Here is a 16959-nt window from a genome sequence, read left to right on the forward strand (position 1 = left end):
ACAAAAACGTTGTCACGTCTGTGTGCGTGACCCCTCTCAGGCTTACCTTATTTCTGGCAGTCAGCTTCTAAGCTGGCTTTTGTCTGTTCTTCCTGAGTTAGCTCTGTCTCTGTCTCTGTGTGCTGGCTGCTTCCAGCATGGCTCTGATTGCTCCACTGTGCTGCACCTGTGTATGTTGAGCCTTTCTATGCTTCAGTATGCTTTCTGCCTGCTTCTTGGTTTGTACTCCCCTCGCCCTCTGGTGGCCAGAACCGGTGGCTGCCATAGACTGTCTTGCTGGCCCTACCCGTTCCAGGCTTCAGCCCAGTCTGGTCCGGATCTTCCAGGCTGCCAGACTTGTCTTTCTTGTTTGTGCCTGAACAGCACCCGTAGTTGCCTTGAGATTGCTGCAGCTGAGCCTCAGGTGCTGATGGGCTTTATTAATCACCTAGAAACTTCTGTGTTTGCCTTTGCATCGTCTAAGGCCCCTAGTATGTGGGTTTGCTTTGTGCACTTCTGCCTAGTCCAGTTTTATTCTGAGTTCTTGCCTGGTTCTTGTTTGTGTGTAGTTAGCTTTGGTTTTATTGTTTAGTTCCTAGTCTTGTTTCTGGTCTGCATTTCCTTGTCTAGTGTCTGTGTTCTTTATTAGTGGCTGCTTGGCAGCTTTTAGTCCTGACCCCCTCCTGTCTGTGTTTCTGTCTTAGTGGCTGCCTGGCAGCTTGTAGTCTTGACTCTGATGTGTGTTTCCTGCTGGTATCCAGTTCCTGCCCAGTCCGGTATGTCCTGCCGGCCACCTGCACCCAGGGGCTCAACTCCTGGGGAAGGATGGTCAAGTGCAGGTGAAGCTTTGCTCCAGTCCTGTGTTCCAGTCCAAGTGTTCTTGCCCAGTGTGTTCCTGCTTTGCTTATCGCTGTCTGCAGTCCTTGCTTTGTGTGTGTGTTAGCCCAGTGCTGGTTGGGGTGGTTTTGCCTGCCACTGCCGCTCCTTGGCAGCGGCCCAAGGGCTCACAAACCTAGTTGCTGCTTTGAAAACCTGACAAATGTGGTGCAAATGCCCGCACCTACATTTACATACAGAGGACAGTTACTCTGTAATTACGTGCCTAACTCAAAGCCACACCCCTGTTGTGCCCTGAAACGCCCATGACCGTCCCCTTTTTGTGCCTTCTTTTTTTGTGTTTTGACTAAAATTTAGGTATGGATCCTGCACTTAACTTCATGTGGATAACACCCAATTAAATCCGATTAGTGCTGATAATTGCTTATTAAAAACAATTATTGGCACTATTTGGCTTGTTTAATTAAATTGTGTGATCAAATTGTGAACACACTTAAATTTGCGTGTGCAATTTTTGGTGACTTTTACAGAATCAGGGGGTTAGGGGACAGTTCCATAAGTAGGCGCCTCCATTTAGGTGCTCCAAAGATACCTTGTAAGGAACCTGTTCTATAACAGAACCTGGGTGCCTTATAGAAAACTAGTGTAAACTGACATCAGCATACCTACAGTTTAGGCTCTTGCATTTACTTCATCCCCCATCAGTTTTGCTACATCTCTGAGCAACCACATTCCTTCCTGAAATAGGTGTTTAATAAATTTATGAAAGGTTATTGTAAAGACCATATGCAATACCAACAACCTAGTAAAACACCACCTCAGGCATTACACCTGCCTTAACCAGCACATTCATCGCCTTCCTCCTTTCCTGGATCAGACATATGTATCTCAAATGGAAGAGTTTTTGGATCACCTTGAATTCCACGAGACTCTCTTGTGGAGGCAGAAGAGTATTGTACAGGGATCCCTTTTCTTCCCCAATGAGGAACAAATCTTTATAGAACATCTCTTATCTCAAATATATGCAGTAGATGGCAGAAGAGGTACTTTCCACTGCAGCAAGAGGCAGAGCCACATGCAGATATTTTCAGCCTCCTACAGAGGTGCCAAATATTCAGTTGCAGTTCTAATTCATGGACTATTTAAACTCACTTACTGCACAACCTGTTTCCAAAGAGATCAGCTATAAGGTTCCACTGCCTCTAGGTTTCAACCAGTTCCAGCTTACTCACCCCTCCATTATGCTTGAGGCTATTATGAGGAAAGCCAAAAAGTGTCCAGTTTTTCAGTACTCTTCCAGCTAGAGGTCTATAGCTTCTAGACCACTTTGGCAAGAAAATGTTTCAAGAAGATGTTCTTTTGGCTCATATACCAGCCCATCAGCTCTACGTGGTGCAGTGCATGCATATTGTCTTTCAAAAAGGTCAACATCTTAGACTTCCTTGGTAAGCTGCCATATTAGCAGAGGTCAATGAGTGTGGCACTAAAATGCGGTGTATGATATTTTCAAGGAGTCATCCAAAATTTTCACTTCGGCCATTTTCCCTGGATGCCTGGCTTGGTTGTGAGTATATAGTTTGTGACCATGTCATTCAAAATTGATGGATGCCTCTTGTACAGAGGATTCTTTCTTTGATGATGAAGCTGAAAAAAACAACAGTGGACATTATAAAAGATCAGTGTTTCACTCTTCAGCATCTTTCTGCTGTCCTGCCCTCATCTAGATCATTCTTAAGACGCACCATTATAAATCAGTACCTGAAAGGACTTTATTAATCACCATAGACAGTATTATCATCAAAAACAACCTCAACAAAATCAGAGTCCTGTCTTTCTCAAGCCTCATCAGCAAGAGTGCTCACCAAAGCAGGCTATGCCAGCTCAATCAAAGCAGCAGCCTTCTTTTTGACTATGATCTATCACAGCCACAACCCTTGTAAATGGACCCTTGTATGCTACCACAAAAGAACTGAGGGCCAGATGCACTAAACTTAACGAGCCATTAACGAGCAAGTAGTAAAACATGGCATGCACAAAAGGCTTCTGCAAGCCTTTTTCCGATCATGGTAGCTGCTAACGAAAACGGAATGCAGATGAGCAAATTAGTACTCCAATGTGTATAAATCGTATTGTAATGAGATGCACTACCGTTTTCCGATTGCCTACCCGTGGAAAATCTAACTGGAGGTCTGTACCTCTCGTTGGGACTGCGTGGGATTTATTCACCTCTAAAAAACTTCTATAAATTTAACAAAAAAAAATTGGGGAAAAAAACGTCCAAGTGCTTGTCAGGGACGTCCTTTATGGACATCCTTCACTCAAAACAACCAGCCGGAAACCTTTGCCTAGCCACGTCCAAGTGCTCATCAGGGCCGTCCTTCTAAAGTGCCTAACATGGACGTCCTTCACTAAAAAAAGGACGTCCCTGACGAGCACTTGGACATTTTTTCCCCCAGATTTTTTGTGATGGGTGCGAGGACGTCCAAATCAAAAAACTATTTGGACGTCTCTTTCGATTATGCCCCACCTCCAGGTCTCTCTCAGCCAATCACAGCACGTTTAGCTGACACCAGTGAAGCTAAACGCCCTGTGATTGGCTGAGACCTGGAGGAGGGGCATCGGACATGCTGCTATCACCCCGGGGCAAGGCGGCCGGAGCAGAAGCCGCCGATAGCTGCCAGGTATGAGTTTGATGACACAGTGTGGAGGGGCTTGAGAGAGAGGTTCTGTACTGCTGACAAGGAGGAAAGTAGAAGACTGAAGATCGGTTCCCCAATTCCCGGCTTGCAGATGCAGTTTGCCGCCTGCAGGATGCCTTAGAGGGAGAGAAGGTGTGCCTCGGCAGAGACGTCCTTTTTTTTGTTTGTTTTTTTTAGTGAAGGACGTCCGTCCTTGGCATGCGCAGAGCAACCAGCATAACGCTTGGCTGCTCTGCGCATGCTCGACCAGCCGACTGGCTTCCGAGGGAATAGAGAATGCAAGTGAGCTACAACGAGCAGCTCATTTGCATTCCGTTTCCTTGATGCATGGCCGTTCCCTACTGATTCGCTATGGAATCGGTAAGGGAAGGGCTCTTCCAAGGACCTCAGTGCATCTGGCCCTGAGTCAATTGGGAACTCTTTACAGCTTTCTGACTCCTTTGACCCCAACAGAAATAGCATACCAGTGACCAAATGAAAAGCAAATTGGCTGGCATCCTAATGATGATGTAAACAAGCAGGTGCTCTTCTGAGTTCTAAAATAAAGTCTCACCATATTAGAGCCACAGTGGCTCTCCTAAAGTCTGCCACATTGGATACAACATATAAAGCAGTGACATGGTCTTTGCTTGATGCATTCTCTTCACCGTACCATTTGGACCATGCCACAATAAAGGAGAATGCTTTTGGTTAAACTGTGCTAGCCAGTCTTTCTGGATGAAGTAGCAACTCTCACAGGTTTTTTGTTTTTTTGTTTGGGGTTTTTTTTTCCTTTTGACTGTTCCTAAGTACGGGAAAGTGCAAAAAGAAGCCAGCAGCCCAAAGCTTAGAGTCACCCACTTGTGTACCTGACTCCGTCCTGCTTGTCAATAGAAATAGAGCATTGTCGTTTCTCAAATACATGATCAGGACAGGCAGCAATCTGCTTGCAAATATAACATCAAACAAAAAAGCAGACTGAGGAGTGGATAGCTATATAGGTTTATTTTCAGTTACCTGATGTGTCAATGGTGTTTAATATGTTATTATTGTTTTAGAACTTTTATTGCTCATACATTATTATTAAAGATTTTGATCATTTTTATTTTATATTCTTTCATTAGATATTTTTAGAATTATGTATATGTTGTTTTAGACAATTGAATTAATTTATATGCTGATTTTAATTTAGTTTTTTGTATGTCTGATTAACAGTGTATTGTAAACCCCTGATGCAGCCTTTTGAGGCAAAACGTGGCCAAGTCGGGTAACTGAAAATAAACCTATATAGCTATCTATTCCTCAGTCGACAGATGTTTTTCATACACAACAAGACTGATCAGGCACACAGTCCCTCTGCTTCCACGGAAGTTGCCTGAATGTTTTGCATGGTGATGTGATGTCACCCACTGTTGTGCCTTATCAATCCTCCTGTTACAGATCAGGAACAATGCTTTTCTTGCCTTGTAGAATTATTAGAGTTTGTTTAGAATTACCTTTTTTTTTTAAAGTCTTTTTATTCAGTTCAAGTAACATGTTGCTTAAATATTTCCAACAGACAACTCAATGAGATAGTAAAAGCATCGAACAAAGATATGAACCATCTTTATAATATTTAATGCCCTCCCTTCCCCCTCCTCCCCACCCTCCCCACCTCAGCAATATATTGTATAGCACTCTATATTCCTCGCCATTGTTCATATGGGCTCCATATTTTCTGAAAGTTCTGGAGTTGCCCCCTATGCAAAGCTGTCAATTTCGACATTTGATATAAGTAGTGTAGCTTATTCTCCACCACCTGCACAGGGGGAACCTCTTTCTGTCGCCAGGCTTTAGCCAGTGCCAATTTAGCTGCCCCAAAGAGGTGAATGGCCAACCTATGGCTAGATATTGGGCTCTTATTCGGTCGGATATGCAGGAGGCAATAGATGGCCCGGCATGGGTATTCTATCTGTAACATTTCCTGTATCCTCCGTAGTATCTCTGTCCAGAATGTCCGGACCTTTGGGCACTCCCACCAAATGTGCCAGAAGGTTACCCGCCCCCCGCACTCTCTCCAACAATCTGTGGGAACCTGTGGGTAGAATTTATGCAATCTAACGGGTGTAGTACCATCTGTATAGAATTTTGTACCCATTTTCTACCAGTAGCTGGGCGATGGACGGTTTCAGCAAATGCCTAAAGCAGCTTTTCCACCATTCCTGTGTATATTGTGACTGGAGTATTTCCTCCCATCTCCCTGTATAAAATTCTTGGGGCGAGGAAAGAAACAGTAGAGCTCTATAGAGGCAGGTTATACTGCCCCTTCCGCCTCCGCTTCTGATAGCCTTTTTAGCCCTGTTTCTGTTAGTTCCAGCTCATCTCTTGCTCGTCTGAGAATATAATTTCTGAGGCACATATAATATACTAAGTCTCTATCCCCTAGTTCATACTCCGCCTGTAGGTCTTCAAAGGGTTTTATTTCTCCATTAACCCAGAGCTGCCCCAGGGTACCCAGCCCTTTCTTTGCCCATCTCAAATATGCGTGCTCATCTTTTCCTAAAGGGAACCCTGGAGCCCCCCTTATAGCCATCTGCAAAAAACATTGTCTCTCTGGGAAAACTTTTTTCCTGATTTGAGACCACGTTTATAGCAAATGCCTGAGGCTTACCGGTGCCCGTCTCATTGCTCCCTGCAGCTCTTTCCCCGGACTCCATAGAATATTACTCAAATATCTAGTGCCCATCCACGCCCTTTCCCAGTGTAGCCACTTCTTGGTGTTTTGAGGGGCTCACTCCGCCAGGACTCTAAGCTGCGCCGCTTGGTAGTATAAATAAAAATTGGGGACTCCCATGCCACCTGCAACAGGGTGTTGATACATCATACTTCTACGCACCCGAGGTGGTCTTTTCCTCCAAATATAGGCAAACATTTTTTTATTGAGTTTTTGAAAAAAGGCCCGGGGGATCGGCAGCAGAAGTGCCATAAATAGGAACAACAATTCCGGTAGTATCATCATTTTTATGGCATGGATTCTCTCGATCCATGATATAGTGAGCCCTTCCCATCTATCTAATTCTTCGAACAGCTCCTTGATCTTTTTTGGAAAATTCTCCTGATAGAGATTCTCTATTCTGGAGGTTATCATTATACCCAAATATCTTATTGATTTGGTTGCCCAGTGGAATGGGTACATTCCCCTCAAAATATTGGTCTCTCTCTGAGGCGTGGTGAGATTAAGTATCTCTGACTTGCTTAGGTTAATTTTAAAGCCCGACAGCTTCCCATATTGAATTATGACATCCATAGCCTGTTGGAGTGATTTTGTGGGCTGGGACAATGTCATCAGAATATCATCAGCAAAGAGCATAATCTTATGCTCGCGGAGGCCCCTGATTACTCCCCTTATGTTCTCATGGTCTCTGATCTTTTGAGCTAATGGCTCGATGGAGAGTGTGAACAAGAGGGGGGACACCGCACAACCCTGTCTAGTGCCCCTTTCAAGCCTGAGCATTTTGGTGTGGGATCCATTAATTTTTAGGGTTGCTAATGGGTTGGTATATAGCAGACGTAGCCAGCTCAGGAATCTCCCCTCTATTCCCACCCCTTCCAAGACTGCAAACAGGGCCATTCTACGCAGTCAAAAGCCTTCTCTGCGTCCACCGAGAAAAGGATCACTGACTCCGATTCATCCGTGGCCTGCTGAACCACATGTAGCAGGCAACGGATGTTATCAAACGTCTGCCTCCCCTCTATAAACCCAGCTTGGTCCTGATGTATTACAGTGGTGGAAATAAGTATTTGATCCCTTGCTGATTTTGTAAGTTTGCCCACTGACAAAGACATGAGCAGCCCATAATTGAAGGGTAGGTTATTGGTAACAGTGAGAGATAGCACATCACAAATTAAATCCGGAAAATCACATTGTGGAAAGTATATGAATTTATTTGCATTCTGCAGAGGGAAATAAGTATTTGATCCCCCACCAACCAGTAAGAGATCTGGCCCCTACAGACCAGGTAGATGCTCCAAATCAACTCGTTACCTGCATGACAGACAGCTGTCGGCAATGGTCACCTGTATGAAAGACACCTGTCCACAGACTCAGTGAATCAGTCAGACTCTAACCTCTACAAAATGGCCAAGAGCAAGGAGCTGTCTAAGGATGTCAGGGACAAGATCATACACCTGCACAAGGCTGGAATGGGCTACAAAACCATCAGTAAGACGCTGGGCGAGAAGGAGACAACTGTTGGTGCCATAGTAAGAAAATGGAAGAAGTACAAAATGACTGTCAATCGACAAAGATCTGGGGCTCCACGCAAAATCTCACCTCGTGGGGTATCCTTGATCATGAGGAAGGTTAGAAATCAGCCTACAACTACAAGGGGGGAACTTGTCAATGATCTCAAGGCAGCTGGGACCACTGTCACCACGAAAACCATTGGTAACACATTACGACATAACGGATTGCAATCCTGCAGTGCCCGCAAGGTCCCCCTGCTCCGGAAGGCACATGTGACGGCCCGTCTGAAGTTTGCCAGTGAACACCTAGATGATGCCGAGAGTGATTGGGAGAAGGTGCTGTGGTCAGATGAGACAAAAATTGAGCTCTTTGGCATGAACTCAACTCGCCGTGTTTGGAGGAAGAGAAATGCTGCCTATGACCCAAAGAACACCGTCCCCACTGTCAAGCATGGAGGTGGAAATGTTATGTTTTGGGGGTGTTTCTCTGCTAAGGGCACAGGACTACTTCACCGCATCAATGGGAGAATGGATGGGGCCATGTACCGTACAATTCTGAGTGACAACCTCCTTCCCTCCGCCAGGGCCTTAAAAATGGGTCGTGGCTGGGTCTTCCAGCACGACAATGACCCAAAACATACAGCCAAGGCAACAAAGGAGTGGCTCAGGAAGAAGCACATTAGGGTCATGGAGTGGCCTAGCCAGTCACCAGACCTTAATCCCATTGAAAACTTATGGAGGGAGCTGAAGCTGCGAGTTGCCAAGCGACAGCCCAGAACTCTTAATGATTTAGAGATGATCTGCAAAGAGGAGTGGACCAAAATTCCTCCTGACATGTGTGCAAACCTCATCATCAACTACAGAAGACGTCTGACCGCTGTGCTTGCCAACAAGGGTTTTGCCACCAAGTATTAGGTCTTGTTTGCCAGAGGGATTAAATACTTATTTCCCTCTGCAGAATGCAAATAAATTCATATACTTTCCACGATGTGATTTTCCGGATTTAATTTGTGATGTGCTATCTCTCACTGTTACCAATAACCTACCCTTCAATTATGGGCTGCTCATGTCTTTGTCAGTGGGCAAACTTACAAAATCAGCAAGGGATCAAATACTTATTTCCACCACTGTATATTGGGCAATACCCGCTAGAGCCTCATTGCTAGCACTTTAGTAAAGATTTTATAGTCAATATTGAGGAGTGATATAGGCCTATAGGATCCACAGTGCGAGGGGTCTTTGCCCAGCTTCTGTATTAAGACTACCTCGGCAACTCTCCAGGAGTATGGTAGTTCTCCTGTTTCATCAAAGGAGGCAATCACCTTTAGCAGCAGCGGTGCTAGCCATCTGGTAAATAGTTTGTAAAAACGGGCTGGGAAGCCATCGGGCCCAGGTACCTTATTGGTGGGCAAGTTAGCTATCACTTTCTCAATCTCCTCAAGTGTTATGGGACTAGATAGAGGTGCTATCATCTCTTCTGAAAGTACAGGAAGTTTCACTTCCCGCAGGTATTGTACTATATCCTCCTGTGTGGACTCTTGCTCTGACTTATAGATCTGGTTGTAATAGTCCCAGAACCTAGCCTGTATTCCCTCCTCATGGGCAACTAGCTGTCCCGAGGTGTCATAGATACCGGAGATATAATTTCGCTGGGCCTGTTTTTTTAACTTGTGGGCTAAAAGTCTACTGGCTTTGTTACCAAATTCAAAATGCTCTTGTTGTGCATGCTGCATCCGTGTAGCTATCTCGGTTAGTTGGATGTCATTCAACTGCGCTCTATATTGTTGTAGTGTCTACAATTTCTTTTTATGTGTTGGATCTGCCTTATGTGCTCGCTCACTAGCTTCCAATTGACCTCTGATCTCATCCTCCTTAGCTGTATGGTCTTTATTAACATGGGCCTGAAGAGCAATGAGTTGGCCTCTTAACACTGCTTTCATACCCTCCCAGACATTCGCTGGATGGACCTCACCCATATCATTAAACTGTATATATTCAGCTATATATTTTTCTATCTCGAGTACATATTGTGGGTTCATTAGTAGGGCTTCATTTAATCTCCACCCTCTCCTCCCCCTCCGCTCACTACTAGGTTGTAAGGTCAGCCCTACCATAGAGTTATCCGACCAATTGCATGATGTAATCTTCACCTCAACCATTCTACCTCGTACCGTCACATCACCCAGCCAGTAATCAATTCTTGAGTATATCTTATGCTTGGGGGCATAATGAGTGAAGTCTTTTTCCTCCCCATGTTCTTCCCTCCAAAGATCCATCAACCCCCACCTCGACAGCCAGGCTTTAAAGGCCGCTGTATCTCCCCTAGCATAGCGTATATTTCCACCCGAGTTGTCCAGCCAGGGATCGATAGTCAGATTGAAATCTCCCCCTATCAACAATTGGCCCTGGATATGTTTTTGTAGAGTCTGTTCCAACTCCTCTAGGAATAGCTTTTGACCTTCATTGGGGGCATAGACACATACCATAGAATAATACACCCTGTGGAGGGAGACTCCTAACAGTAAAAATCTGCCCATTTTATCTTTTACTACTTTATGCACCACCCAGGGTTGTGCCCTGGACAGTGCTATCAAAACTCCCCTCTGCTTTTTATTCTCGGTGGTGGAGGCACAATGAATCACCGGATATTGCTTATGTCTAACTAGATGTTCATACTTTCTTTTCAGATGTGTTTCCTGAAGAAACCCCACATCCACTTTCTGGCGTGCCAATTCCCTAAACACCTGTTGTCTTTTTTGCGGGGTATTTAAACCTCGCACATTTATGGTGACATAATTAAGCATAAGAAAATATTAAACCTCGCACATTTATGGTGACATACTTAAGCATGAGAAAACATTAACCCATTGTATAGAGCTGCTACCACTATATCCAACATTGAGGTTAAACCTTACCCCCCTCCCCCATCCCTCCCTCTGTCCTTAACCCCCCTACATCCTGAACCAGTTTCCCCTATTCCTGCTCCCTCCCTCCACCCTCTCCCCCTACCCTCTAACCATAGCACCTTTACCAGAATCAGGTTGGTGCTTTAAAGGAGGAGTGTGACCCCCTTGCCCCTAATCAAGCGATTAATCCTTCAAATGATTGTCCTTATCTATGAACTTGAATGTAACCATAAACATAAAACAAAGTCTCATATCAACTATTTAACTCAAGTCATTCACCAACCAGTCCACCTGCACTTCTAGCTGGCGTTAGGGTCCCTTCCAGGCTGCCCCCTGAGAGCTGGGGTATCTAGCCTTGTGTCCACAAGACTGTATCCACTGGAGTTAGGACATGGTCAGGTAAGCCGTCCAGCCGACTTCTGGCGTTGTAGGCGACTTTGTCCTACTCGTTGCCACTTCGGATGGGTTCCCACGCCACTTGCTGCTTGTGGTGTCCGCGCTGTAGAGGGTGTAGTCATCTGCAAATCCCCCTGAAGAATCTTCTGCGCTTCTGCCACCGATTGAATTTGGTGCTGCTTGCCATCTTTATAAAATACCAACGCAAATGGGTGTCTCCACCTATATCGAATCCCCATTTCTCTGAATTTAGTTGTTACCGGCTTCAACTCCGCTCTACGCTTCAGGGTAGCCGCTGCCAGATCCTGATAGATTGCAATCTGATAGGAGTCCCATTTAAAGTCAGTTGTTTGTCTCGCTGCGACTAACACTCTTTCAGTTTGAAGTCTTTGAAGCAGACTATTATGTCTTTGGATAGGTTCGTTCGATTGGCCCCCAGTGCTCGATGAGCTCGCTCCAAAAAGATTTTTTCCGGTGGTATCGGTTCATCAGTGGCCGCCAGCAGCAAACTGACAATTTGCTGGGCCACGTGCTCGCTATTTTGATAGGTCGGAGTCTCGGGTAGGCCGCGAAAGCAGAGATTATTGCGTCTGCTTCTGTTTTCAAGATCTTCAAGTTTATCCAGAATTATTTGCTGTCCCAGGCGCTCATCAGCCATTTGCCTTTCCAAGAATCCAATTGACTCTGTATGTTCCTCAATGCGGCCCTCCACCTCCTCCACTCTATGGCCCAGTTCCGAGATCTCACCCCTCAAGTCAGCTCCCAGGGTCGCCAGTTCAGATCACATCGCTTTTAAATCCGATCGAATCTCTTGTATCCAGGCGCATAGCTCCGAGAGGCCAGCTGTTTCGATTTTGCCTCGGTCTTGCTTTAGGAAAAGGTCCCCTGATGGTTGCAAGTCCGCCCCTCCTCGCTCCTTCGTAACCTCCTCCTCTTGGGCCGCCATGTTTTTTTTCGTCCCGCTTTGTTCAAATGCAAATTGGGACAGATTAACCGCCTCTACCCGCTTTTGCATGACCGCTCCGGAACCCCGCCGGTAAGCTATTAGTTCCGCCGGTCGTGGTGAGGTTTGCTGATGTCGGAGGATTGCCGCTTCGCTATTTATTGCTATGGGCACTCGGGAGCACGGCGATTAGGCTGCCATGCTTGCCGATGACATCACTTCCTCCCCCAAAATCATCATCTATCTGACTGAAAATTATGTCTGGGTGTTGTATAGTGCACATACTTGTATCCAGATTGATGGGAAGCATTCCCAGAGGAGTGTACATTTGGTGGAACTGGAAAATAATGTGCACAGATAATATTTTCAAATCTATGCACATCTGTCCTAACTAAATCCAGGAATACCTAAAAGCAGATCATTTAAAAGTAGGTGCACACTTTCCTTTGTACATATGTTTTACAAATGTATGTGGTTGTATAATTTAATACAAGCTTTTTTCCACATTTAAAGCAGACATTGCAATCAGATAGTTCTTTGTACAATTGCCCCTTTAGGACTAAATTCTATAAATAGCGCCAAAGAATTGATGCAAAAAAAAAACCCCACAATTCTATAAAAGGGGCTCAAAGTTAGGTAACTACATTTAGGCGTAATCATTTACACCAAAAAAAAAGCACAATTCTATAAAAAGGAGTGGCCTAGTGGTTAGGGTGGTGGACTTTGGTTCTGGGGAACTGAGGGAACTGAGTTCGATTCCCGGCACAGGCAGCTCCTTGTGACTCTGGGCAAGTCACTTAACCCTCCATTGCCCCATGTAAGCCGCATTGAGCCTGCCATGAGTGGGAAAGCGCGGGGTACAAATGTAACAAAAATAAAATAAATAAAAGGGGCGCAAAGTTAGGTGACTACATTTAGGTGTAATTATTTACACCAACAAAACATAGTAACACAGTAAATGATGGCAGATAAAGACCTATACGGTCCCTCCAATCTGCCCAACAAGGTAAACTCATTTTACATGTGATACTTTATATGTATACCCAAGTTTGATTTGTCTTTTCCATCTCAGGGCATGCTTCTTGTACTAAAAGTTCTGAAGCTAATGTCGAAGCCCCTTAAAAATTTACACTCAAGCCCATCCATATCTATGCAGTCACAATCAGGGTGTAGACCGTAGAAGTCTGCCCAGCACCAGTTTTGCTTCCCAATTACCAGCGTCACCACACAATCTCCGCTAAGATTCCGTGGATCCATTCCTTCTAAACAGGATTCCTTTTTGTTTATCCCATGCATGTTTGAATTCCATTGCCGTTTTAATCTCCACTACCTCCCGCGGGAGGGCATTCCACATATCCACTACCCTCTCCGTGAAAAAATACTTCCTGACATTACTCCTGAGTCAACCTCAATTCATGTCCTACCGCCTTCCTGTCTCTGGAAAAGGTTTGTTTGTGGATTACTACCTTTCAAATATTTGAACTTCTGTGTCATGTCACCACTGTTTCTCCTTTCCTCCAAGGTATGTATGTTCAGGTCGGCAAGTCTCTCCTCATACGGTTTTATGCAAATCCCATACCATTTTTGTAGCTTTTCTTTGCACCGCTTCCAGTCTTTTTACATCTTTAGCAAGATACGGCCTCCAAAGCTGAACACAATACTCCAAGTGCAGCCTCACCAACGACTTGATGTAAATCCTTGCGTCTAAATCAGGCGCTGACCTCCTTATTCTATAACAACGCACCTAAATTGTAGAAACACACCTAATCCTCCCATGAGCCTCCCATGGCTGCATCCCCTTTTTTAGATCTGTGCGTGCAGATATTAATGCCAGTTAGTACTGATAATTGATAGGGTCCAATTATCAGTGCAATTTGGCTTATTATTCAATTAAATTGCATGTGCAAATTGAACACACGTCCAAATCTGTGTGCACAATTTAAAACGCCATTTATAGAATCCAGGATTGTACTCCAGAATGTTCCCATCAAGAAATATTCCTGGCCATACATTAAAATTATTTTCTCTCCCTTTCTGTTAGATTCTGGATGAGGTTGAGAGAAGGCGAGGAATTTCTGCTGCCTTAGTGTATCCTTTCATGAGGAGTTTGATGGAATCTCCCTTCCCTGCACCTGGAAAGACAATCAAGGTCAAAACTTTCTTGCCTGGAGCGGGAAATGAGGTAGAGAAATTTGTATGCTAAATTATATTTAAACCAAAACACAAATGTACTGTATTTCATTTAGACATAAGAAAATATAATTGTGGAACAAAATATTTGAAAATAAGTGAAAATATAATCATACACTCTCCATAAATGGTTAGCAGAGGCTGATTACAGAATCCGCATAAGCAGTTCCTCCCATACAGGGGAATATTATTGTAGTAGAAGTTTCATCATTGTTTCACCATCCTCACAGAGCAATAAGATTCCCCAGTATGGGAAGAAGTGCCTATGTGGATTCTGCAGTTTTGAGCCTCTGTAACCATGCAAGGAGAATGTATATTTATATTTTTACTTATTTTGCAATATTTTGTTCTATATGATTTGTTGATATTCTTTGTGCATGTATACTGGCTTTAGACTTTTTGTTTCTGTCCTTAAGGTGCACCACTATAAATCAGTACCTTATGAAAAACAACCTCAATAAACACAGCGTCTTGTTCTCAAACCTCATCAGCAAGAGTGCTCAACCAAAGCAGGCTATGCCAGCTCAATCCAAGCAGCAGCCTTCTTTTTCACTATGATGTATCACAGCCACAAATAGTAGCTGAATGAATTTCAGTTTCAGTACCAAAAACTGACCTGAAATTCTAATTTGGCTTTAATTCAGATGAAAATGCTGGTGCAGTTTCAGCTGAAACAGAAATTCTTCCTCCCCACACAACCAAAAGAATACCTCACTCTGCCTCCCCCCCGCCCCACCCCAATTAAAAGTGGGCAGCACTTCTCCTTCCCCTGACCAAAAGTGGACCCCTTTTTTTGGGGGGGGGGGGGGGGGGACTGGTACCATTTTCGGCTTGGTCAAAACCAAAAAATAACAAAGTTTTGCATGCCCTCTACATTTAAACATATGGGCACTATTTTCATTGTCTACTGAAGAGGCAGTTTGAAGTGAATGTAATGAGGGCATTCTTTAAAATCCCTGTGTTTGTAAACTCTTGTACATTGTACCCACCTAGTTTACAAAAGTGGATTTTCAAAGGGAAACTCCCTTCGAACTTTGTACATAGACAAGCTGTAGGGAAATTGTTCCTTCTTCCCTCCCATAGAGGACAATGTGTTTGTTTATATATTTTGGATTTATCTCACACCTTTTCATTGATATCTCAAGGCAAATAGATTAAGGTACAATAGGTATCTCCCTGTCCTACTACTACTATGGTCTAAGAGGCAGATGCAGCAACCAAACGTAAAAAAATCTAAATCGTTAAAGTCCCTAACGATTTTAAAATAACGAAACATGCACCAAAAAAAAAAGTCACACATGCTGAGATCGGTAGTGAAACGTACAATGTATCAAAGAATCACAATACACATCGTTAATCGGCCCCCAAATCATGCGCAGAGCAGCCAAGCGTTATGTTAGCTGCTCTGCGCATGCCACAAACAGTCAAAACACAGTCAAATCGCAAGCACATGGCTCCCAAATAAAAACAAAAATAAAAAAAAAGGGTCGGGAGGGGGCAAGGGCGCTCATCAGGAGCGTCCTGTACAGACGGCCTTGCCCCCCCCCCCCCCCGCTGCTCCCCACTTTCCGCCGCTCCCCCCACCCCGAAAAAGCAAAATTCTAGCAGCCCCTGCCCCCTCCCCACTTTCCGCCGCTCCCCCCACCCCGAAAAAGCAAACTTCTAGAAGCCCCTGCCCCCCTCCCTTCCTCACTACTCTGTCACCTCAGCTCCGCCTCCCGACATCCTCCGTCCGCGCCCCGCCCCCTTTTGGGGTCGTCGCCGCCATTCCCCTCCTCCATCGGGCCCCCCTTCCTCTTACCGGGCCCGTGCAGCGCCTCTCTCCTCTGTCCGAAGGCGCTGCACGGGCAAGAAGAACGCTGAATCAGCTGATGCCTGCCTTCGCCTAGCTTCGATAGAGCGTCTTTCTCCTCCTGGGCCCGCCCCTGTCTGACGTCAGTAACCTACGTAGGTTACTGACGTCAGACAGGGGCGGGCCCAGGAGGAGAAAGACGCCCATCGCGAAGGCAGGCATCAGCTGATTCAGCGTTCTTCTTGCCCGTGCAGCGCCTTCGGACAGAGGAGAGAGGCGCTGCACGGGCCCGGTAAGAGGAAGGGGGGCCTGATGGAGGAGGGGAATGGCGGCGACGACCCCAAAAGGGGGCGGGGCGCGGACGGAGGATGTCGGGAGGCGGAGCTGAGGTGACAGAGTAGTGAGGAAGGGAGGGGGGCAGGGGCTTCTAGAAGTTTGCTTTTTCGGGGTGGGGGGAGCGGCGGAAAGTGTGGGGGGGGGGCAAGGCCGTCCGTACAGGACGCTCCTGATGAGCGCCCTTGCCCCCTCCCGATCCTTTTTTTATTTTTATTTTTTTATGTGTTTTCTGAGGTCCTTTGGACCAATCACAGCGCTTTTAGCTCTGCTAATGCGCTGGGATTGGCTCAAAGTTTGTTTATTTTTTCACTTAACACTTTTTCCTGCCACGGAGCTGTCCTAACGAGAGGTCCAGACCTCTCGTTAGTTTTCCTGCCTTTTTCCTGCGTAAAGGCAATCGGAAAAGGTTAGTGCATGTCGTTTCAATGGGGTTTTCACACTAATTGCTCATCTCCATTCCGTTTTCGTTAGCTGCTACTGTCGTCGGAAAATAGGCTTAAGTGCATGGAAAGGATAGGAAATTCTTCCCTGAGGGCTCATTTAACGATGAAAAACGTTTAGTGCATCTACCTCTAAGTTTGTACCTGAGGCAATGGATGGTTAAGTAACTTGCCCAAGATCACAAGGAATGTCAGCAAGATCTGAGTCTTGGCTTCTCGGGTTCTCCGCTTCTGTTCT

General features: G+C 45.3%; 1 protein-coding gene across 3 annotated transcripts in view; it reads left to right on the forward strand.

Moving 5' to 3' along the window:
* ST5 (suppression of tumorigenicity 5) overlaps positions 1–16959 on the forward strand; it is a 670601-nt gene that overhangs the window by 515780 nt on the left and 137862 nt on the right. For all 3 annotated transcript variants that reach the window (XM_030201020.1, XM_030201019.1, XM_030201022.1), the window contains one exon: positions 14005–14145. In XM_030201020.1, coding sequence (XP_030056880.1) covers positions 14005–14145 — 141 coding nt within the window. The remainder of the gene's footprint in view (positions 1–14004; positions 14146–16959) is intronic.

The sequence above is a fragment of the Microcaecilia unicolor genome, chromosome 4 (genome assembly GCF_901765095.1).
Source record: "Microcaecilia unicolor chromosome 4, aMicUni1.1, whole genome shotgun sequence".
Taxonomy (NCBI): domain Eukaryota; kingdom Metazoa; phylum Chordata; class Amphibia; order Gymnophiona; family Siphonopidae; genus Microcaecilia; species Microcaecilia unicolor.